At 39.1% G+C, this 23,846-nt stretch overlaps 1 protein-coding gene across 7 annotated transcripts in view; it reads right to left on the bottom strand.

The window, feature by feature from the left end:
* FRMD4A (FERM domain containing 4A) overlaps positions 1-23,846 on the bottom strand; it is a 308,777-nt gene that overhangs the window by 93,278 nt on the left and 191,653 nt on the right. For all 7 annotated transcript variants that reach the window (XM_072147320.1, XM_072147319.1, XM_072147316.1 and 4 more), the window contains exons 3-4: positions 10,264-10,358; positions 4,753-4,845 (exon numbers count right to left, since the gene is read on the bottom strand). In XM_072147320.1, the coding sequence (XP_072003421.1) occupies positions 4,753-4,845; positions 10,264-10,358 (188 nt within the window). The remainder of the gene's footprint in view (positions 1-4,752; positions 4,846-10,263; positions 10,359-23,846) is intronic.

The raw sequence follows: 23,846 nt of genomic DNA, 5'->3' as shown, positions 1-23,846 counted from the left end.
CAGTGGCCTCCTGTATATCAAGATTTTTGTGAAGCTTCCACTGATCATTGTCTGGAAGACTAAATGGACACTTTCTATAGTATCACTATAGCAGTTTTCTAAACAGCCAGGTTTCCAGACCATAATCAGAACCGATGGAAATTTCCTAAGTGTTGTTAAATTTGCATTTCCACCTAATCTTAAATTAGTTTTATTATGGTCATTATGGTGTTACATATTTTAGTGCCCTTTATTTACTAACCAGTATGTTTCATAGCATAGAGGTCTCATTATGAGGCTGGTTAACTGCACAATTTACATTTGGTGGCAGACTGACAATTGTCATCATTGTTGCATATTAATTGAAAACAGAAATAGAAGCAAACCATAACTTGAAACATTCTGCACAAGCTTTAGCTAAAAACACGTGATGATCAGACCAGGAAATAATAAGACTAAATTTCTGCCAAGTTCAACCATTCTGAATTAAACCACGTCACGTGTTATTTCAAAGCTAGGTAGGATCCAGTGGAAATTAAATACAGCAAAATTTAGCAAAACTTGGTCAAATGGCACAAGAAAAAAATGGTTAACATTTGATCAGTACCTTGTATGAGCTATATGAAACTAACGGCAGACTTATCAATGCAATCCCGATGTTCAAGTCAGATTAATGACATAGAACTTTTTTAAAGAGTTGCAAATTTTTGCACAAAATCATTCCATTCCTCTCATGTGGTGAGGAAACAATACAAAACTGGATGAGCCAGAATCAGTGACATTTTTAAATTTTAAAACCTGCAGCCATCAAAATCTCATATACCAGATGTTTCAAGTTTCCAAAGCCACTATAAAACATGAGAAAGGCAGCAGGGCTCCTAAGACAGAATTGAAACAGAACAACTCGTCCAACCCCAAATTCTTACGGGTCCACTCATCACTATTGATATTCACCTTATGGTTCAGGCATATTTGCCAACATCCCTTAATTTGTTGGTTTTATCCCATAGTTGCTGGTCTCTTCAAAGAAGGAGAAATGGTGTGAATAATTATAAACTACAAGCAATGCAGCATACAATGTAAAAGAAAAATGCAAGTGGGCGTTGTTTGCAGATTTCACAAAGTATAAATGTAATCCTCTGCCATTTTTACATTGTCATTAATCACTGACAGCCCAGCTGTCATCTGCTGTCTTCATCGGTGTAAATTCTACAAACTTAACAGCTACAAAGATTGCTTTTGTTTTTCCTGAAGCATGATATGCCTTTCCAAATATGCCTCAAGTCTGAATGTCTGAAGCCTCAGTACCCCTAGCTGTAGCCACAGTCCCCCTAGCTGTAGCCACAGTCCCCCTAGCCGTAGCCACAGTTCCCCTAGCCGTAGCCACAGTTCCCCTAGCCGTAGCCACAGTCCCCCTAGCCGTAGCCACAGTCCTCCTAGCTGCAGCCACAGTCCCCCTAGCTGTAGCCACAGTCCCCCTAGCTGTAGCCACAGTCCCCCTATCGTAGCCACAGTCCCCCTAGCTGTAGCCACAGTTCCCCTAGCAGTAGCCACAGTCCCCCTAGCTCTAGCCACAGTTCCCCTAGCTGCAGCCACAGTTCCCCTAGCTGTAGCCACAGTCCTCCTAGCCGTAGCCACAGTTCCCCTAGCTGTAGCCACAGTCCCCCTAGATGTAGCCACAGTTCCCCTAGCCGTAGCCACAGTCCCCCTAGCTGTAGCCACAGTTCCCCTAGCTGTAGCCACAGTCCTCCTAGCTGTAGCCACAGTTCCCCTAGCTGTAGCCACAGTCCCCTTAGATGTATCCACAGTCCCCCTAGCAGCAGCCACAGTCCCCCTAGCTGTAGCCACAGTCCCCCTAGCTGTAGCCACAGTCCCCCTAGCTGTAGTCACAGTTCCCCTAGCTGTAGCCACAGTTCCCCTAGCTGTAGCCACAGTTCCCCTAGCTGCAGCCACAGTTCCCCAAGCTGTAGCCACAGTCCTCCTAGCCATAACCACAGTTCCCCTAGCTGTAGCCACAGTTCCCCTAGCTGTATCCACAGTCCCCCTAGCAGCAGCCACAGTTCCCCAAGCTGTAGCCACAGTCCTCCTAGCCGTAACCACAGTTCCCCTAGCTGTAGCCACAGTTCCCCTAGCTGTAGCCACACTCCCCATAGCTGTAGCCACACTCCCCATAGCTGTAGCCACAGTCCTCCTAGCTGTAGTCACAGTTCCCCTAGCTGTAGCCACAGTCCCCTTAGCTGTATCCACAGTCCCCCTAGCAGCAGCCACAGTCCCCCTAGCTGTAGCCACAGTCCCCCTAGCTGTAGCCACACTCCCCATAGCTGTAGCCACAGTCCTCCTAGCCATAACCACAGTTCCCCTAGCTGTAGCCACAGTTCCCCTAGCTGTAGCCACAGTTCCCCTAGCTGCAGCCACAGTTCCCCAAGCTGTAGCCACAGTCCTCCTAGCCATAACCACAGTTCCCCTAGCTGTAGCCACAGTTCCCCTAGCTGTAGCCACAGTTCCCCTAGCTGCAGCCACAGTTCCCCAAGCTGTAGCCACAGTCCTCCTATCCGTAACCACAGTTCCCCTAGCTGTAGCCACAGTTCCCCTAGCTGTAGCCACACTCCCCATAGCTGTAGCCACACTCCCCATAGCTGTAGCCACACTCCCCATAGCTGTAGCCACACTCCCCATAGCTGTAGCCACACTCCCCATAGCTGTAGCCATATATATAGACATACCAAGCTGGATTTCAGGCTAGGAAGAATCCAGCAATGTGATATATGCATTGTTGGAATTGTTGTCAAAGGCTTCTCCAAGCTTTAAGGGGTAAATGTGTGCATTTAGTATACTTTGATTTGTACCTACTTTCAATGTAATCTGAGAAGTATGGTGCAAGTTTCATCAAACATAATATACATTGATAAGGATAGGCTGGGCCTTCAAGGTGTAAGTGATAGGACGGTCTATAAAAATAAGTAACTGTATGGCATATGCGTTATATTACATTAGATTGCTAACCCTCTTTACCTGTGGATTATTGTGGGTGCTATTAGAAGAACTCTAACCAATTTCGTAAGGATGATCACTTCTAATGACAGTGATTAGTCATTGGTATTAGCAATACAGAGATTTGTATAGAAACTGCTACATCACTTTAGGGTAAAGGAAAAAAGTCACTCTGGTACTGCGGTGCACTACATTGGTTTCTAAGATGACTGATAATCATGACAATCATGACAGATAACGAAAGCTGCTGCACAACTACAGATACTGGAAGTATATGAAAAATACATATAGTCTCTGCATGCACTGAGGAGTCTCTCTTTAGACACAAAAGTTTTAAAAAGTTGTTCACGAAACCAGACAAAGTGGTGTGAAATCCCCCACCCACTGTGTGCATTAGAGCCTATAGAAAGCGAAATAACTCTATGCTCCATAACTGTAAATGGTATTATTTCATTGCGTTACTAAACAACTGAAATATTTTTTTTTAATTATTTCTTTCTTAGACTATAACAAGTAACATTTATACAGCCTGTGCTTACTGTGTAAGTGTTAGGGCCTCCAATGTAATAAGGTTAAATTAGTGCTCGTGGCTCTTCTCCCACTGGGATCACTTAAAAACCCTTTTTCATTGCAATTCCAGCAGCCTCCTGCTGTTGACCATTACACCTCATAGGTCCCATAACAGCACATCCGGATAGTGAAAGGATGCACATAACTCAACACATGTAATTCCTGATTTCACAACTGTAAAGTTCATCCTACAATTCCCAGGCCTTTTAATTAAGAGCAAAAACTCCAGATGTCAAGATAATAGAGCAGGTTTGTATCAAGGAATCCAACATCACTAATATGTCTCTTTCAATTTATTTCTACCTTTCCATCTACTTTCTGAGGTCTCTGGCCAAAATCTCCATGATATTTCCGATTACTTCATTGTCAAGGACAGGGAGTGCTGCTATTTCGCTAATTAATTGTAGGGGGAAGAGAATATAACAAAAACTGGAAATTTATTTCACTAAAGCCAGTCTTACAGTCACCCTATTACATTATAAAATAAATGTAACATATGTAAGTAATTTTGATTTAAAGAAAGTAGTAGTTACAATTAAAGGCAAGTCCTGAATTTTTTAGGAGGCTCTCTTATCATAGCCTGAAAATGGACAATGGTTTTGGCAAACCCCAATCCCTGGGTCATGGATGTCTATGGAAGCAATCTATTAGAAATGTCTTGTATAGGAGAAGAGTGTTAAACATACCTGCCTATATCCCATATCGATAAGCGAGTGTTGTTGCACTGTATTTTATGCAATGTTTTGGAGGGTACTTTGTAGTACATGGATGGTTATGCTTGTTGTACCCTAATGTCTAAGCTCAATCATGATACATCTTGCCTTATTTAGTGATCTCTGACGAGTGTATGAAAACCCTTACCTTACCTTTTTATACTGTAGTGTATTTCTTTTAACCTAAAATTCCCATCCTTAGAAAGTGGCGTGGGGTGTCTGCACTGAAATTACATGGCTGTCATATGCAAGCTTAAAAGATACATAAACATCAACTGTAAATTGGGCTTTACAAAAGACACTACCTATCACTCATTGGCCCATCCCCTTGTCACATGTCAGCGTCCTGTACCCTTGCATCTTATAAAGTCTGGATTCACATTGGTGAGTGGTTCTTTGTCTTCGTTGCCAATGTAAATGATCATTTTTTGTTGTTCTCTATAGATAAACATCATATCATCAACAATTACAAGCAAGCAATGTACATACAAGAACATACCTGACACAAAAGTATAAGACAACTGGCCCCGACTTTTTGGGAAAGTCATGTTCAAGTACTCTTCGATCCAACTGTAACCAGTTCAGATGCCCCCTAGGATGACAATATTAGGTTATTTTATGTTAACATATTCAAAGCAAAGAAGTTGCAACAGTAATGTATTAATGATGAAAAGGAACTGGTGTGTCAGTGAATCCCAAGAGTGGTACTATATATTGAAGGAAATGCAAGAAAACTTTCGATGTGAAAAAAAAAATTAAAAGGCCCTTTAGTGTCCTTTAAATGTCTACAGGTCCTGTTACACTAGACTTTACCCTATCAGATGATGTCATGAAAGAGAAGGAATGGGGACATTGAGACAACCCCTCATCAGACAGGAGAACAAGGCAGTAGTACTGGACCTGTAACCTCAGGTAATTTAATCTCAGTATGGAAATAAAATATTTCACTGTACACTTAAAGGAATTTATCAATTTGATCATTATAATCACATTTTACAGTTCACATATGAAATGTGATTCCCCGTCATTACTTTCAGGCAGAGACATAATTAAATATTAAAACATGCATTTCCTTTATTTTCACAGAACTCTGCCTGTACACAACTCTGAAACATTATCGTCATACAAGCTAAATTAATAAATGTTGAACTCCTGATACTCAGATTTCTTTAAATTAGCTTAGATTGAAGACAAAACAAGATTGGGAAGGCCATAATTGCAATCGCTGAACATGTATCATAGTCTTTATGTAGCGAGTCTATAAATTTGCCTCTTATTGCCTAGATTCAGGAGTCTGAGCTCATGTTTATGACTGGTGTCTTTTACAGGAGTTAATCTTGCATTTGAAGGGAATCAGAATTTATGACCATTGCCGCTATTGTTAATGACAAATGTATAGCTTCTATTGATGTCCAAAGGGATGAAAAATGAACAGTCAGTGGAATCATTGTTGTTTGTGACTTTGGGGCAACTCATGGTAATTTTATCATGCCTTTCCTTATTCTTATTTTAACCCTTTCCACCCATTGCTCCAGCATGTTTCCTAGCAATTGCTGTATCACAGTAAAGTAATAGAAAAAAAATAATTCCATAAATCCTTTTTTTGTCTATTTGTGGCATTGTTTTGGCTCAGTTGTGGTGAAAATCCTGTTTTACAACTTTGCACTGCGCCAAATGAAAATAGGAAAGTGCAAAATCACTTTGACATAGACCCCCCAAACTCATTACAGTATTAGCATAGACTAGTTTTAACAATACGACTGAATTCAAGATTTGCGACTTTACCGTTTAGTAGCAAGTTTTTGCACAAATTGAATCCATTCCCTACCCTGGTCTATGTTGCGACTTTTGATGTTTTTTTTTTAATGTGACTGACAACCCACATAGCATAAGACACTGCCAACAGATTTATCAAGGACCAAAGCCACTTGACGGCAGAGAAGCTCCAAAGACAGACATAGAACTGTAGTAAGGAGCCGCCTCATGATGAAATGATCCCCATTTCACAGTACAGGAACAATAAAGACAGCGATGTCACAGTAAAGAAAAAAATATGTACACTAATGTCACAGTAAAGGGTGCCACAGGAATTAACAGTACAGCACTAATACACACAGTGATGTCACAATACAGGGATAATACACACAGGGATGTCACTGTACAGGGATAATACACACCGGGATATCACTATACAGGGATAATACACACAGGGATGTCACTGTACAGGGATAATACACACCGGGATGTCACTATACAGGGATAATACACACAGGGATGTCACTGTACAGGGATAATACACACTGGGATGTCACTATACAGGGATAATACACACAGTGATGTCACAGTATAATTACAGAACTATTATCTCTGTACTAAAAATCACATCCGATGTGGATACACACAACAGTGATATTATACACATATAAAAACATTAGGTAGGAATTAGGTAGAAAATGAATGCATAAATGATTGACGGACACAGCTCCACAGTAAAACTTAGTGATGAAAATGCCATACAGAATTACACTGCTCTACTAACTGCTTCCTATGTCTCAGTAACAGCGGCCCTCTTTATTGATGAGGCACAGCCGCTGTGCCTTCTACCCTGGTAGTTGCCCCCATCTTACTATACTAACAGCAGGTTGGCAGCACTTCACATACTGACGTCTAGCATGACAATTTCCATTCATAGATGACAGTGTGTGTCATTGATGAATGGTAACACACAGTTGTCAATGTATTAAACAATATCTAGGAAATATAATATACAATTACAAAAATGTTGTAGCTTTGTTATTGTAGATGTTTGTATACATAGCCCTACTACATCTCCTTATGGGTATAGAGGACATTGTCAATTGTAATTTGTATCTCAGGGAAATGTTCAATGCGATATGCCACTGTAGAGGGCATGTACCATAGCATGCAATAGATTTCTTCCATGCCTGAAATGAACTTATTGATTTGAATAATTGTTGCCTTCTGGCATAAGCATTAAAAGAAAGGGCAGAAAACCACAAAGTATAAAGAAACAAAGAATAATAAACAGTCATAATACAGATATTTAAGAAGTACCAAGACATGGTATGGACTCCTTAGACATTTTCATGCAACAGTGAATCAAAATAAATTTCACTTTAAAGGAATGTATAGAGTAATCTGCATTCAATACAAGTACTGTACATAGATGGACACATAACTCATATTCACACCCTGTAGGTAGGTATGTGTCCTTCAGCTTTATTGGTGTTGTAGAGAACAAAATGAAAGTTGGGAGATAGAATATCTTCAAACTAAATTAATAAAAGAAAATCTAATATGCTATTAATAATCATAAAAAATACACCATGTAGAAACAGTTAGATCCTAAAAGTACACAGAAGTCCAGCGAACTGTAATTCCATATATAAACATGGCTATTTCATATATCCAAACCCATCCTTGTTTATGTACTGGCTCGATTATACTTTTGGCCACTATTTATTTAAACAAACAAAATTGCATTGGCATCTATTGTTAACAAAGGTATATCTATTGTGTTTTACCAATATTGCAAGGAACATATCCCCTATGGAATGTCTGTCCAGTGGTCTGTCCAGTGGTCTGTCCAGTGGTCTATGTGCCACTACATATTTTATTCATCGCATTATATGGCCCTTTACCTTAGACCCCTAAGGAAAGGTATCTAAAAAAGTCCATCCAGCTGTCCAATTGTTCACATTCCATGTAATATTGGTAAGACACATGTTTTTTTTATCCGTGTTAAAAAATACTAGCTCTCCATGCAGTATTTGGGATTGTTCACTTTTAAGATGAATAGTGGCCATAATATTATAGACCAAGACAAGAAAAAACTGTGGTTTTGTATATAAGAAAAAGCACTAAGAGCTAGGCCCACGTGTGTATTTGGAATTGCGGTGCCAGACTTAAGGGTATGTTTGTGATTTATCTGTGGATGTTTTAATGATTATTTTTATATGAGATTCTTGATGAAAATTTGACACCCAACTCTCTATTGGTTTTCAATGTGTTTATTGGAGTTTCATCATTGATGTCGGGGGGTAATGATATGTTATAGACTATATATTTAGTTGGGGATATATGTGATATTTATTTCATTTTATTTACTGATATTGACCCATTATGTTTCATTTTTAAGGTTAATCTAAACAGCAGTAAGTTAATGTGGAGGCTTAGGAAAATTTACTGAACAAGTATAAATGTTTACCAGAACATGGGCTAATTTATCTGGTATTCTAACTAGATGTATGTATTATGACATGCTTTTAATCTTGTTATGCTTAGTTCGAATTAGTACACAAAATGAAGGAGCATCGATATTATATGAATCCTAAATAAACAATGCAAATACATTTTACAGGATGGGATAGGGAAAACATTGCCTCTTAGCTATATTGTAAGGCAGCCACCTTAAAGGAAACCAACCATCTAGAACAGTGGCTCTCAACCTGTGGGTCGAGACCCCGGCGGGGGTCGAATGATCGGAGCCACGATTTTATTGCATTTTTTGCAAGAATACAATATTCTTGAACATGGTTTGGGGTCACCGCAACATGAGGAACTGTATTGCGGGGTCACAGCATTAGAAAGGTTGAGAACCACTGATCTAGAATATATCTAATAAGGTAGATCCGAAGGTAGGTTGCTTTATATAGCACCAGATTCTAGGTTCTGCTTTATTAAAAGTTTAAACAAAATAAGAATGGGGCTGTATAAAGCATCGTACCATTGGATCTACCAGATGGTAGGTTCCCTTAAACATCAAGTATGACTTTCAGGTGTTATTAGGCTTCTTTAAAGTCATGCTTGATGTTAAATGGGCTGCCTTATAAGATAGCTAAGATGTAATATTTTCTTTATCCCATCCTGGAAAAGGAATTTCCATATTTCCCAGAATCCCCTAGTGGAGCATCAATCGCTGTAAGTCTCCACACGCCTGTAAGGCAGCCTTAATGGGCAAAGTCTGCGTAAGGAGAACTCTTACTTCCAGACCCTAAATAAACCATGTAAGATGCCTGTTTCTCAATGACTTTCAGTGAAAGGATGTTTAAGGAAGCAGCTGTACAATATCACAATTCTAAATCAAGCTCCCTATAATGCACCCTGAGGCACATCACTATAAAGAGATGTGAAGAACTAGATTCGATCCAACATCAATGGCTTATTTGCATTTCATTAAATAGAGTAAAGCCAGATCAAAGCTCTATCTGAAGCATTACGCAGGAAATTAGGGATCAAGATCTGTAAATAATTTGCTAGTGTTGATACAAGAGTGATAAAATGCTGTTTACTGGCACTCATCTTACAGTACACAGAAAAAACATAGCAACCACTGGAATTCAGAGATTGACTAAATTCCAACAGCCTTCTACATTAAATCCTATGCAGGTGATACAGAGACCTGACCGATATGATTTCTGTAAGTGAAAATCCCCTACTCTTTGTGACTTCACTATGACCATTGCTTAATACATAATGCATGATTTCAACAACTTTCCATATACTTCACTTCAAACCTTCTTGAAAACTTCAAAACGTTGCTGTTGCTGCCTCATTAAAACAAATGAGAGCCTCAAGACATTACTAAGAAAGAAAATATGGTAAAAGTGCAGCTTACAGGTCACATAGGAACATTTTATGGGTAGAAGACACAGGTAGTTATATTAGTCAAATTTCTTGGTTCGCTCTTTATTACACATGGTGGGATCTCAATAAGATGCTTAAGATAGGTAGAAAGGAGCTTTTTGCCATCGTATGGAGCATATGGAGAAAAATATATTCACATAGTTCGATTTGAACGATTTTACAACTTACTAGGAAGAAAATAAATCCAAGCCAGTAGATTGGCCATGTCAATGCTTTCTACTATAGCAAACATTAGATGTATCAGTCTTTCACGGATAAAGGTCAGGAGTCATTTTTGCATGGTATGTAGCAGATAGATTAAAAAAAAAAATGCAGAAAACAATATTCACTTCAGTTCACTTACGTTTCATCTGTAAAGGCTATTCCAAAATATTCTTTTTCTTTCAAGTTGAAGTGGGAAGCCACTAAGTCGAGCAGTTCCTTGGCCAGCAGTTTTGGCTAGAAAAGAAGAAAGATACAGTTTAGAAATGGCAGGTGTCTGTGATAAATGGATGAATTCCAGGAGGGCATTGACATGTTCAAAACAAAGTGAACAAATATATGGAACCTACATTTTCACTTGAGAACACTTTGGGGGAGTGAGTACACATATTGATAAAAAAAGCAATGCCTGGCGCACAGCCAAGAATTGTGACTACCGTTTATACTCGTGTATAAGCCAAGTTTTTCAGCACAAAAAATGTGCTGAAAAATGTCAATTAAAAAAAAAATAAACTTAATCCCCTCCGGGGATACTGACTCATCCCCGATGCTCGGCGCAGCTTCCGATCCTCGACTCGGTTCCCGGCAGCTCCTCTTCTTTCTTCTCTAGCCAGCAAAGTTGAATCCATGTGATCTCCTGGCAGACGCACACTATGATGTCATGCAACACTGCCGCATCATTTTGTGCTCTCGCCGACAGATCGCATGGACGTGACTCTGCTGGCAAGAGAAGAAAGAAGAGCAGTAAGGAACCGTACCAAGGATCGGGAGCCGCGCCGAGCACTGTGGGTGAGTATTGCCAGAGGGTGAGTCTTTAGTTTATTTTTTTTAATGTACTTGGCATACAGGGGGCTGTCTGTATACTACAGGGAGCTGGCTGTGTACTACAGGGGGCTGGCTGTATACTACAGGGGGCTGGCTGTATGCTACAGATAGCTGGCAGGCTGTATACTACAGGGGGCTGGCTGGCTGTATACTACAGGGGGCTGGCTGTATACTACATGGTGCTGGCTGTATACTATAGAGGGCTGGCTGTATACTACATGGGCCTGGCTGGCTGTATACTACATGGGCCTGGCTGGCTGTATACTACATGGCCTGGCTGGCTGTTATCTACATGGGGGCTGGCTGTATACTACACCCTCAGCTTATACTCGAGTCTATAGTTTTTCCAGTTTTTGGTTGTAATATTAGGGATCTCGGCTTATACTCGGATCGGCTTATACTCGGGTATATACGGTATTTCTCCTCCTTTCAACACCTCCAAGCCAAGTGGGTGTGGATGGAGGGCCATGAAGTGGGACGTGTCGCATGGAAATGCCTCATGCCAACACATTAGCTTTTGCCAGAGTTGGCCTCTAGGTAATCTAGGAGGCATGAGCCTCTCATACTTTAAGACTTCCGTTGATGTTATACTGAATCTTACTCAATGTCCTCCAACTGTTTTTGAATCTTACAAACCTTGAATCCTTTTTTCCTCCACTTTGTTAAGAATACAGAAGTGAAACGTATATTACAAGAAGGCATAAACTATAATCTAATCACATAATTTCAGAAAACAGATGAAAAACATTCTAGGGGGCCACAAGCATCAGAGTAAAAAGTTGGAGCAAATATGAAAAACAATAACTTATATGCAATGTTCAGGGTTTTAACCACCTTTCCTGTCAATAGCAGGAGGCCAAAGTAACTTTATATCATGTAATCAGGTAAATAGCTGATGAAAAATATATATAAGCAAAGCCTACAAAAAGTGTCGACAGGAAATTTATGAGATTTTTTATGAAAAAGAGTGCATACAGTTCACACATCTGAAGATTTTGAAAATATAAAGCAATGGTCAACTATCAATTACATGAGTAATATCAGGATTTGTGTTGTTGTTTGGATTTTTGCATGATGTATTCTTGATTTTAGCTTTTCTTGTGAAATGATCCTCTATTGTCCATGTAAACATCTCCGATGACATAGCTGTAGCAGGCACAGACTGTTACTTGTTGCCACATTTGCATGACTCACATCTCCTTTCTGTGAACAATGGATCTATAATGTAAGTCCAGGAACATCGCACCCATTGCATGACCCTGGTCATATGCTACATAAAAGACTTCTGTGTCATAGATTAGTACAGCCTGAGTGGTTTTCTAGGCGCAGGAAATTACTGGTATGTTTTATTATATATGCATTTGGTGCTAATTAAACAGCTCTTTGTAAAGTTGTATCTATGTCTGCTTAATTTCCGTACATACACAATACTCTACTGAACTAGTCCAGGAAGTTCAGGGCATGTTCACACTTTGCTGTTAAAACTGCATCTCAGCTGCTTCATAAGCAGTTTTGATGTGATTTCAGGTAGTTTCTTAATTTAACAGGTAAAATATATTAAATGAACAGATGAGTCACATTTATTCACCTGTTCAGCTCACCTGTTAAATTAAGAAACTGCACCTAAAAGAACGTCAAAACTACAATGCAGTTGAGATGCAGATTTGAACACTGGACACTACTACTTTTGGAAGGACAGAAGGATAGCTTCATTTAGTCTTCATGATAAATCACGTGAGATTAGGCTGTTTGGGAGAACATCAGTTTAGTGTGGGAACATCAGTGTGGGAAGGACATGTCAGTTATGACTCACAGAGGGTCATTAAAAGGGGTTGTTCAGGTTCAGTTAACATATTTAGTGTTAAAACTTGCATAAGGAAAAGTCATACAATATCTCAGTATATTTTCTAGATCTCTGCTTGATGATGTTACCTGTCCATAGTCATGTGATGTCACACAGGTGCACGTTTTGTTATAACACACAGCTATGATTACTCTATGTGTGACATCACATGACAGTGGACTGATTTTTATCACCCCCTAACAATGAAACTTTCTACTGAATGACAGCAAGCAGATATCTATAAATCTTTGAGGAATGTATACAGAAAGTTTATTGGAAAATTGGATTACTTTGCTTGATACCAACATTAACATGTATTTTCCAAAACTGAATGACCCCTTTAAGTCCAATGATTGCTAGATGAACTAGATGAAGCTGCTCTGTGCCCCCTTGCATTTTTCTAAAGTTTTAAAAGCTAGATTAACGTGGCAGAAGAAAAAAAAGTGAGGGACACTATAGGAAAAAAACACTATTTTGTGCCGCACATGCTGGGCCAGTTTACTGTTGAAAAAAATCCAACAGTTTTCCTTAACATGCTATGGACACCTTGGAGAGGTGAGACTAAGCAAAGAGTGAGTCTTACACATGGTATGGAGGAGCTAGACTGAGGAAGGGAAGACTGAGCTGGCTGCTGTGAGACGGTAGGGGCATAGACCAAAGCAGCAGGATTTGCTATGCAAATGTTTGCTGTGCAGTGTATAGGCATATATGCAATTTGCCTAGCACAAAGAGGAAAAGATTTTTATTTTTATATAGCCTTTAAACTGTCATCAAGATGTTTTATATGGGAAGGCATGATGAGGTTAGCTAAAAAGTAGTGCAAGAAATGGACTGAAGAGACAATGGAATAATTGTGAATAAAGAGGAGACAAGACTAGCAATTTGGAAATTATGGAATACTTGGCTTCATGCACTTATAAATTTCAGTAATAACAAAACACATACCAAATAAACAAAACCACAACATTGGTTCAATTAAAGGAATGGAATTAAACAATGTTGGACATCTGAATCATCTTAAAGACAATGGGGCAGATTTACTTACCCGGTCCAGTCGCGATCCAGCGGCGTGTTCTCTGCTCTGGATTCGGGTCCGGCCGGGATTTATGAATGTAGTTCTTCCGCCGTCCACCAGGTGGCGCTGCTGTGCTGAAAGTCATCTCATCGCGCCGGAATGCACCACCTCGGACCAGGTGAAGGTGAGCGCTCCCCAAGCGACACTTTTTCGGTTTTTAAATGCGGCGGTTTTTCCGAATCCGTCGGGTTTTCGTTCGGCCACGCCCCCCCGATTTCCGTCGCGCGCATGCCGGCGCCGATGCGCCACAATCCGATCGCGTGCGCCACAATCCCAGGGCAATTCAGGTACAATCGGCGCAAATCGGAAATATTCGGGTAACACGTCGGGAAAACGCGAATCGGGCCCTTAGTAAATGACCCCCAATATGTCACCTTGGAAGACGTACATTACATTAGAGTTTCCCAGGCCTTGTGTCTGAGAAATAGATGCATTCCTGCTCTCATTGCGGCTGCCAAGTAGGGGGCTGACAATCTGAGAGTGCAGTTTTTTTCAGAGGCAGAAGCGCAGAATAGAGGCAGGGACACAAGAGCCAGGCAGGATAACACAAGGCCACGGGCAAATCCCTTTTGTTTGACACACGTGTCATAGATAAAATGTCGTATTCCTAAATTAAGTCATTTGCAGACATTAGACACTAACAATAAAAAATCTACTACGGCATCTAGCAAGTCCAACATAGCAGATGAACATTTTGGGAAGGTTATGATCGTTGATGGGCTTCCATCACTTTCAGTCATGTCGCTCTGAAGTGCGCAAATGGAGAGCAAAGAATGGTCTACATTGAGAGTCCAAAGTCTTTAGTGTATGGTCAGCTTTAAGCATGCACTTAGTCAAGGGAAGATAAGCAACAACCTGGTATGTTTGACACCTCTTGATGTTTTTCATCAGGATTGTTAATTTAAAGTTTTATCATTAATAGAAGACCCATTAACATTTATTGTGTACTCGGGTTCTGTCATAAATAAATAACAACTGTATTCCACAGTCTTTGAGGAGGACACATACTGTACAGTAAGCAGTCTGAAAAGACCAGTTTAAAAGAGTCAGAAATGACCTCACTGTTGTTCTTCTGTAATGTCAGAAACAGTCACACAAACATTAACCATTATTTGTGTTTGTACTTGACATCCACAGTCCGTGTAATTGTATGAAAAATGGGATTTATTCAGATAATAAAATAAAATGACGGGGTGCTGGCAAGCTCGCGGGCGCAGACTCGTAATTGACTTTCCTCTTGAGAAATCAACAAGTGAACTATGAGTAATAGCATGTATGCATGCAGAAGCCAGGAGTAAAGGACAGAAAACCTGGGGGAAGGTCTTTGCTACTGAATTTTCTAACTGCGCTGTTTGCGAGGATCATTTCAACTGATTTATTTGGAGCCAGTGTGTTCTTTCACATATGCTGCATGTTACGCTCACATTTGGAAACATTGTGAATGTTCACGTGGTAAGAGTTGCCACTGGGTAAGCTTGTTTTTGTTGTCCTGAGTTGACCTTGCTATTAACTGTAGAGAAAGAGGAAAAATAATGTCTCCAAATGTTAAATGTCTCTAAAATTTCGCTTCATTGAGAAGCCAACACTTCATTATTAAAACATTTATATCCTAAATATTTCATCAAGGAATGAGATCTTATATTGTGTTGGCCCATGATCACTATATTCTAGGACCTAGTAAGTAAGGGTATTCATAAGATAAGTCCTACTCAGTTAATTGTTTTATAGTATTCTAAAATTATGGGAAATCATCCCTTTAAAGATGTTTTGCTAAAGTTATATTAAAGTGGATCAGCTTTTGTACTCTGCTTTTGTATAGTCAGCAATTTTTATCTCTGTCAGTCACATGATGTACAAGAGGTTAAACTTCAATTTTGTACTTAGGGCTCACGCACACAAACATTGTTTTGGAATGTGTGGTAGGCATTGTATTTCCACATTTTCATTTACATGGCTGTGATTCCCATGGCCTCATGTGCAAGTTGTCTGCCGCAACAAGACCTGCTCAAAAATTTGTGGCCGGGGCATTCGGCTCACACATGTGGCAGTCTTTTCTTCTGCCATCACCTCAAACCTCACACACCAATAACTTATGGGCTGACAACTATAGGTCCACTGTTTGCGGCCCATGAATTAACGAGTAGCCTTAAGATAAGTACTACTCTATTTTTATTTTCTATTATAACATTGTAAGCTTCTAGTGAATGTGATTTGATGACTGCTTTCCATATTGTTATCATCTTCAATACCCTCTCTAGGTCTGTTCTACTGCACTGAAGCAAAGAATAAAAAAAAATGCTACTTAGGCTATAAGCATAGCAAATGAAACCTTAATAGGCACTGTAATACACTTCTGTGGGATCCTATTGTATAATATTCCTCAGACTTCTTTTGGAGGCATACAGTAGGTTATCTGAAGGACTTTATACAAATCTGAATTGTGGTCTGCTATATGCTGTATTACAAGGTACCGTATAGCTGATTCCTTTTTATTAAATATCTTGCAAATGAGTATTGTATAACAAGAGTGATTGAGTACTGGTATCAGATAGATATAGGTCATAAATACATTACACCCCAATATAGAGAAATTAATCATGCATGGCTTTTCTATCATAAGGCATATAAAGACGCTTGTTAAGGTAATATGGGCGATAATAGTATTGTCTATTTGTTAGCTATTATATTATTTTAACAAACCAATTGTTCAAATCTTGCGCACAATTTCCTATCATGAAATGTATGAATAAATACATCAGAAGTCTAGATAGGGAATATGAGACCTCACTCATTCAGTCCGAGAACAAAGGTAAGGGCAGATTGTAATGGCAAGCAATTCAGTTAATCTACACACAGCTTATCTGACTGTCAGTCTACTGAATGATGTCATTGTTTCTGGTCTGTCTAGAGCAGACACCAGATAGGATTACACATATTCAAAACCTGAATTCATTATCTTTGTACAATTTTATTAATCCTGGCATTTGATGCTGCATATTCTTCCTGGGTTAGTATTAAAGCAACCCTCTCTAAGGCAGAGAGACAATGAGCCTCATTCACAACTTGTATGGAGATGACCATAGTTTTTAGATGAATACAGATTTGCTGTATATTCAAAATACAGTACAAAATACATACAGTAAATTTTTCCTGACCAATAGGTATTTTTTTGTGTTTCCCTTATAGGGTCTCATAAACGCAACCTAAATTGGGGAGCGAGCCCTTGATGGGTACCCCCTGCAAAAACTTATCTTCCAGGTGAAATTCAACATGTCTGATACTTCTTTATCCAACATCATCTGTCAGAGGGAGAGTTCAGCCGTTACGGCTTGTCATTTGTAACATAGACTCGTAAAGAACTAGTCATCCTACCATTGGGTCCATTCCATCCAGTGAGACAATGTGATACATCACAAAAAGCATCACAACTGTTGGAAGCCAATACTCTAGTGAGAACAGAGCTTTCTTCAACTATAAAACAGACCACTTGGGTCAAAACAGTATGCACAGACTGACGTAACAACATTGCTTTGTCTTTTACTTTGAACTGTCAGCTTTGTCCTTGAAATTTACAAATCAGAGAAGCCTAGTTATAAGGCGTTGTGACATTTCTCATTGTGCTATGGAAGCAATGCCAGGGGGCATCAAGAAAAAAATGCAATGTTAATGCAGTTGGTAAAGTAACCTTGCTGCACATTTTTGTTATGCTTACACTTTCTTCTCTTGCATTTCTTCAAAAGAGACTAACATGTGAAACAAAGATAGGGAAAGGTATTTAATGAGATTTTCCAGGTTATTGGTGTATTGTTAGGGTAGCTTATCATTATCAGTTTTGTGGAAATCCATAAGCATCACTGGTCGGCAGTTCCCTGACACCTCTAGCACAAAGAATACAGCTCTGTTCTCTGTGTAGTGGCCAAGCTAGGTTAGCGCAGCACAGACCTCTATCATTATCAATAACCCAAGACCATAGATAGTAAGCTCTTTTGAACAGGGCGCTCATTCCAATTGTTTCTTCTGACCTTGTTATTGCTCTGTAATATCTTATTTGTCTGTGTATATAAACCCATGATGTAGAAAGTGCTGCAAAATAAGATGGCCCTTTATAAATAATCAAGACCATCAAGAGTCACTGAATGGTTTTGCTATAGTGTGAATGCAAACATGAGATATTGTATGCAGAGGTAGATTAAGAGTGTCATTGGCCTTGGACTGTTTGCCGTACTTGGACCCCCATGTATAACAGTGTAAGGGTACAGAGAAGCATAAGAAAAGCTGATATATGTTTTACCTTTGTGCAATTTTCCATAAACTGCTAGGAGGTTAAGTGCAGGTTAGGGAGGGATACCGATATACCCAGTATATAAAAAGTGATGTTAACTTTATTTAAATTATGACATATTAAAAATGTATGAAATATCAAATCTCAAGTATTAAACATATCATTAATATAATGTTTGAGTAAGATTTGAATAATAATTACCAATTTACACAAATATACTATTCCCATACTTTGGTCTAATCACAGTATCACATTATACAATGATAAGAATCCATGCTTATACATTATATTTGTTTACATACAATAACTGGATCACATCTATATAACTGTCTACCTCTTCAGTAAGTGGCGCGGTTGCATGTATTATTACATGTATTATTACCTGGCTTATAACACAGCTGTAATAGACCAGGCCACCATCCCTAGTGCCCTAAAAAGGGCATATTATAATCTGCTACAGAATACAGGTACTGCTGTGTCACTGCCTTGAAGACTTCATGGTATAGTAGAAATGCATTGTATAGAATGCTAAAAGGACATGACCATGGATGTCATAATAAACATTACTGACATGTTATACTTTAGCTTGTGTCTAGGGGTCCTGAGATGTGGTTTTGGCTGTGTTTTGTGGAAAAGCAAAGCTGTGGAAAATCAGTGCATGACCCTCAAGCATTACATTTGAAATATTAGAAGTGAAGGCTTTAGCTCTCCTTTATATTTGGTTTCACAATGTGTACTGTGTGTGTGGTATGGACATTGCAGTCTTACTGTTGGATTCTACAATGAAGCCAAGCTAAATCTGGAACATCTGGTTCACACATTTCCTTTTAGTATGAAGAATATTTATACATTTACAGAAAATGAAAGTTTGGGATTTGCAATTTGTCAGAAGGAAGTAACCTATACTTCTGACATAACATATACAGTATAATGTAAAACTCATAGTTCATGACGCCATGTGTACAATCTGGAACCCTGTAATCATAAATGATGGCATCATTGTACCTATAGTGCGCCCATTCATTTCAGACCCAGGTGGGCTCTTCCGTAGATTCCTGAAGGACAAATTATAGTCATCCATATCTCTGGATAACCAATACAAAACAAGCACATTCTTCCACATAGAATAGTCACATTGAAGACGTCAATGCTTGGCAGACTGTGTGCTGTATGAGGCATTGAAGATGTTTACTTACAAACATCATAAGCAGCCATCCTTCGCAGAACAGCGTTTGGTTTGACCCATAAAGGAGTAGTCATATAATTTATTTTATCCTCTAGGTCAGACTTTTAATAGGGATTTATGGGATAGGTCATAAATCAGATGTTTTGATAATGGATGATAAGGGCATAGAGTTCTCACAGAGGTTCCCACTCCTGAGCAGTCCATGTGTTCATGATTGACTATTAATAGAATGTACTACAGAGTTTTCTCTAAGGTATATACAACAAAATTTGTACTTCCCTGCCAATAAAAGTGTAAAAGTGTCCTAACACATTATCTATTAATTATTAGACCATGGGTCAGGGAAGGGGTAGGGGGGGTCGAGTTTGGTGCAGCTCTTGGAACCCCAACTATTTATCTAATTCTGGTAGCCTCCAGCAGGAGGATGGAGCCAAAGGTACTGATCCATTCTCTGTGTAGTAGCTGCAATGCCTAAAACTCAAAACTTTCCTACTATACAGGAAACTAGCTGTTCCTCCAGTTCTATCCTCTATGATGATTCTATTGGTAGAGGTAATGTTATGTTGGTAACCAATCTCATTGATTGATGACCTCTCTTTGGCAAAGTCATCAGTAACAATAAAGTGGAACACTGAACAACCCCTTTAATAAGGGGAGTCTACCACCTCCAAGCATTATAACCTACTGGCAGCATGTTCCAAAATTTCCAACATATCTTTATTATTCTGTCCATTGGGTAACATATTCCCATTTTAATCTGTATGCTAATTACACCATTTTCTTACAGATAGGCAGCAATAGCAGCACTCCACGACCTTGGTGCACGACGACCTCATCAGCATACAGATTAAGTTAGGAATTTCCCAGGAACAGTTTTAGGGAAATAAAGGATACGTTTTTTTTGAAACCATAGTTTATTTCTCTACAACATATTAGCATGCCCGGAAGGGGGGAGTGGTAGACTCCCTTTGAAAGTTTGCATGTTTCTATAATACTACTATGGCTTCTATAGGTATAATTACTCCAATTACTCCGATATATGTAGAATTTTTTTTCACCATCATCAAAAAAAATGCAACACTGGTTACACACCAAGGGATTCTTTAAGCGCGGTCATAATATCTGCACGTGCTGCAAATATGAGCACTCCACAGTCATCTCTGCAGTCACACATCAATCTTTCAAAATAAAAAGCTTTATAAACTGTAACACAACATATGTGGTATATTGTATCACATGTAAGGAGTGCCAGGTTCAATATGTAGGGTGCACTACAGGTGCCTTAAAAATAAGAATCAAGCGACATTTATCAGATGTGAAAAATAAACAGGCATTAAACATATCTATGGCGTCCAAACACTTCCAAACAGCTCATGCAGGTGATTGTACAAATTTTTATGTGACTGCCATAGAAAAAGTATTTAAACCTATCAGAGGTGGTAACGATAGGCGCAAACTGTTAAACAGAGAGAGTTTTTGGATTTTTTCTCTAGCCACAAGAGTGCCACAAGGACTAAATAAAAGGCAAGACATGATATATCAAATCTAAAAGCTCATTGATTATCCCCCAACTCTCTCATCTCTCAACATCTTTTTCTTGGCTATTCCATAGTTGTTGTTATCCCATTTTTCTATATGTGTAACACTATTTGTATTAGATTTTATATGTATATGTTTCCTATGTAAATTTAACAGGTCATGTGACTGCAGGTAGTTGGGATTTATTCACACCTGCTCACATGTCCAATCAGGTCATGATTAAGGAGTTTTCCGAAACGCATAGACCATAGCCGTGGCTCTGTGTGTGTTTCCCTCTGCTTGGCTGTATATCTCCTTTTTGTACTTCAATAAAGAAAATATCACGTTTTTATCTACAACCGGAGTGTCCGTGGAGCTGGATTATTTGCATTTTATATACTCCAATTACTACATCTAATATTATATATAAAGTAATATCATAAAACTATGGAGGTGAAATTTAGAAGCTGTAATACCAGATACATAATGTTAGAGAATGTTTAGAACATGATTTCTCTACTTCTTATTTACAACAGCTGCTTCCCTTGGACCCACCTGCAGGGTGAAGGGGCAGCCAAGAATATTCTACATTGGGAAGGAAAGTAAAAGAAGATTTGTTTGTAAGAGGAAATGGATGCAGAAAGTATGCAATAAACAAAATTGTTCTTCACTTAAATGAGAATGATTTACAGATGAGACGCTGTTCCTGGAGGTAGTCCTGAGCTGTATTCCTTAGCATTAGACTTAAAGTTTTTCAGAAAATAAAATTGAATATATTTTTCTAGAGGATAGATAGAGGATACATATTCATGTATTGCACATTATGTATACATAAGCAATGTATATTTGTTTATTACATGCCTTACAGGAACACAACACGTTTCATTAAATGGAAGATTCCAAGTAATTATTAGGATTTCTGCTGCTTTTATTATCAGGAACATTCTGCTTCTGAACTGGGGATTTAGTTATGCATACATAACATAAAATATACATGTTGTTAGTGAAGAGAATTTAGTAGAATATGTTTTCTATAGTCTGTGTATCCTAGGTTAACTGTAGGAGCAGTTTATCTATTCAAGGTGTATGGAAGTCCATAACAGTGAAGCAACTAATCACTTAGGAATAATAAGAAAACAGTAATAGAAACAAGCATTGCCCCAATACAGCCATAACATAAAGTATTGTACACTAAATTACTCTAATGTGCCACAATTATACCGCTATAAGGATATAAGATTATAGTGGAATACACTGCTAAAACCAGCTCATGTCATGCTCTCCTGCTACATGGAATTGTCCCCCTGCCTGGATTCTTGGTACACCCTCTCACAAATATGTAGGCTGGACACTATTGCTACGGACAACTGTTTTCTTATGTTGGCTATACCAATGATGTTACTACACCCAACATCCTAACCTATTTACAAGACATACATGATTGTTGTATGGTATAGGCTGCATGGCTCAGTGTAACGGGCTATATGTAATGCTTGCCTACATCATGTAAATAGTGTATGCGCCTTTTGGTTAAAGGGGTATTCCGGGAATATGAACGTCTGACACAAAAACTCATGATGATATAAATAAATGAATACAACAATACTCAATGTCATTAGTCACAAAACGGAGCTTAAATAATTTGATTTTATGATTTACAAAATTTATGGCCTCTCTAAAGTAGGTGGAGTTATCACTACGATGGCCGCCACTGGAAAATACAAGTCCCATGATCCTTTAGTTCTCAGTAACTCCTCCTCCCTCTTATGCTCTGCTCCCTGTGATGATGTAACAGACTTTCTTGCACTGTTACCATAGTAATGATGTGTAACTGCCATCACCACAACACTGGCCATACTGGATGCAGTGCAACCAAATGACTACAGCCAAACGTAGTGGTGATCACATGACCTGCCCAGGCAGGTGCAGAACATGTGATGTGGACATGTGACCAGCAGCCATCTTCTGTCCTGTTTGAAGCATAGCTTAAGGGCTTGTTCTAAGTTTGATTGTCATCCCCTGACAATATCAGCAATGTCCGATGATAACAAAATCAAGCATGATAAACCAGGGACACTTACACATAGATCCAGGCACCATGGCTGTGGTCATCTTCTTATATTTGTTATTCATGGCCTCCTTCCTTCTAAAATCAACTTCATGCACATGTTTATACTAAAATTTGGCTAATGAGTCAAAAAGTCTCAGGGTGACATTACTAGAGTACCTCCACGCTGTAGCTTCACAGGCTGTTACATTGTGAAAGAAGCACTTCACCCTCTCAATGTGCTGAAACTTTCTGCTGCTGCCAGGAGGCTGAAGGTGGGAGGAAATGCTACGAGAACAAGGGGGAGGTTGAGAGAGTATAAAAGCCTGATATTCTGCAGACAGAGGGGCTCTGGTAACACCCCTTCAGGCTCATTGGCTAAAATAATTATAAAAGTTGATTTTAGAAGAAAGGAGGCCATGGATAACAAATATAAGAAGATTACCAGAGTCACAGTGCCTGGATCTATGAGTAAGTCTACCTGGTTGGCGGGCCAAGCAACAATGGGCAGAGCCACACACTAGTTTGCAGAGCCAACATAGACAAAGGCAGAAAAAGTTTTGGGAATGATTTTATTGGTGAGAGTAGGCAGATTAAACCTGGGCCGCCTGTGCTGAATGTTAAAGCAAATTCTTCATGGAAATCTTGTAACAGTATTTTTGTGATGATATAATTTCCATGCTTTCCAGCAGCAATCCCACAAGATTACTGTAACTAATGATATATGTGACCCTCAGCCATCTACAGAAATATCAAATTATACATTCATGTATTAGGTTAACAGGTTGTTTTCCACAGGGACCTACCTGAACCTAGTCTACCCCTGTAATCACATGCAATCAGGAATAAGGCCCATCTATAATAAGCAAATAATTGTGAATGAACAAGAACATAAATCACTTGGTTTATTCAGAATATTTACACAGCATCTTCCAGTGATATTACTTTG

The sequence above is a fragment of the Engystomops pustulosus genome, chromosome 4, assembly GCF_040894005.1.
Source record: "Engystomops pustulosus chromosome 4, aEngPut4.maternal, whole genome shotgun sequence".
NCBI classification, from domain to species: Eukaryota; Metazoa; Chordata; class Amphibia; order Anura; family Leptodactylidae; genus Engystomops; species Engystomops pustulosus.
This window is presented reverse-complemented; position numbering and strand designations above follow the sequence as displayed.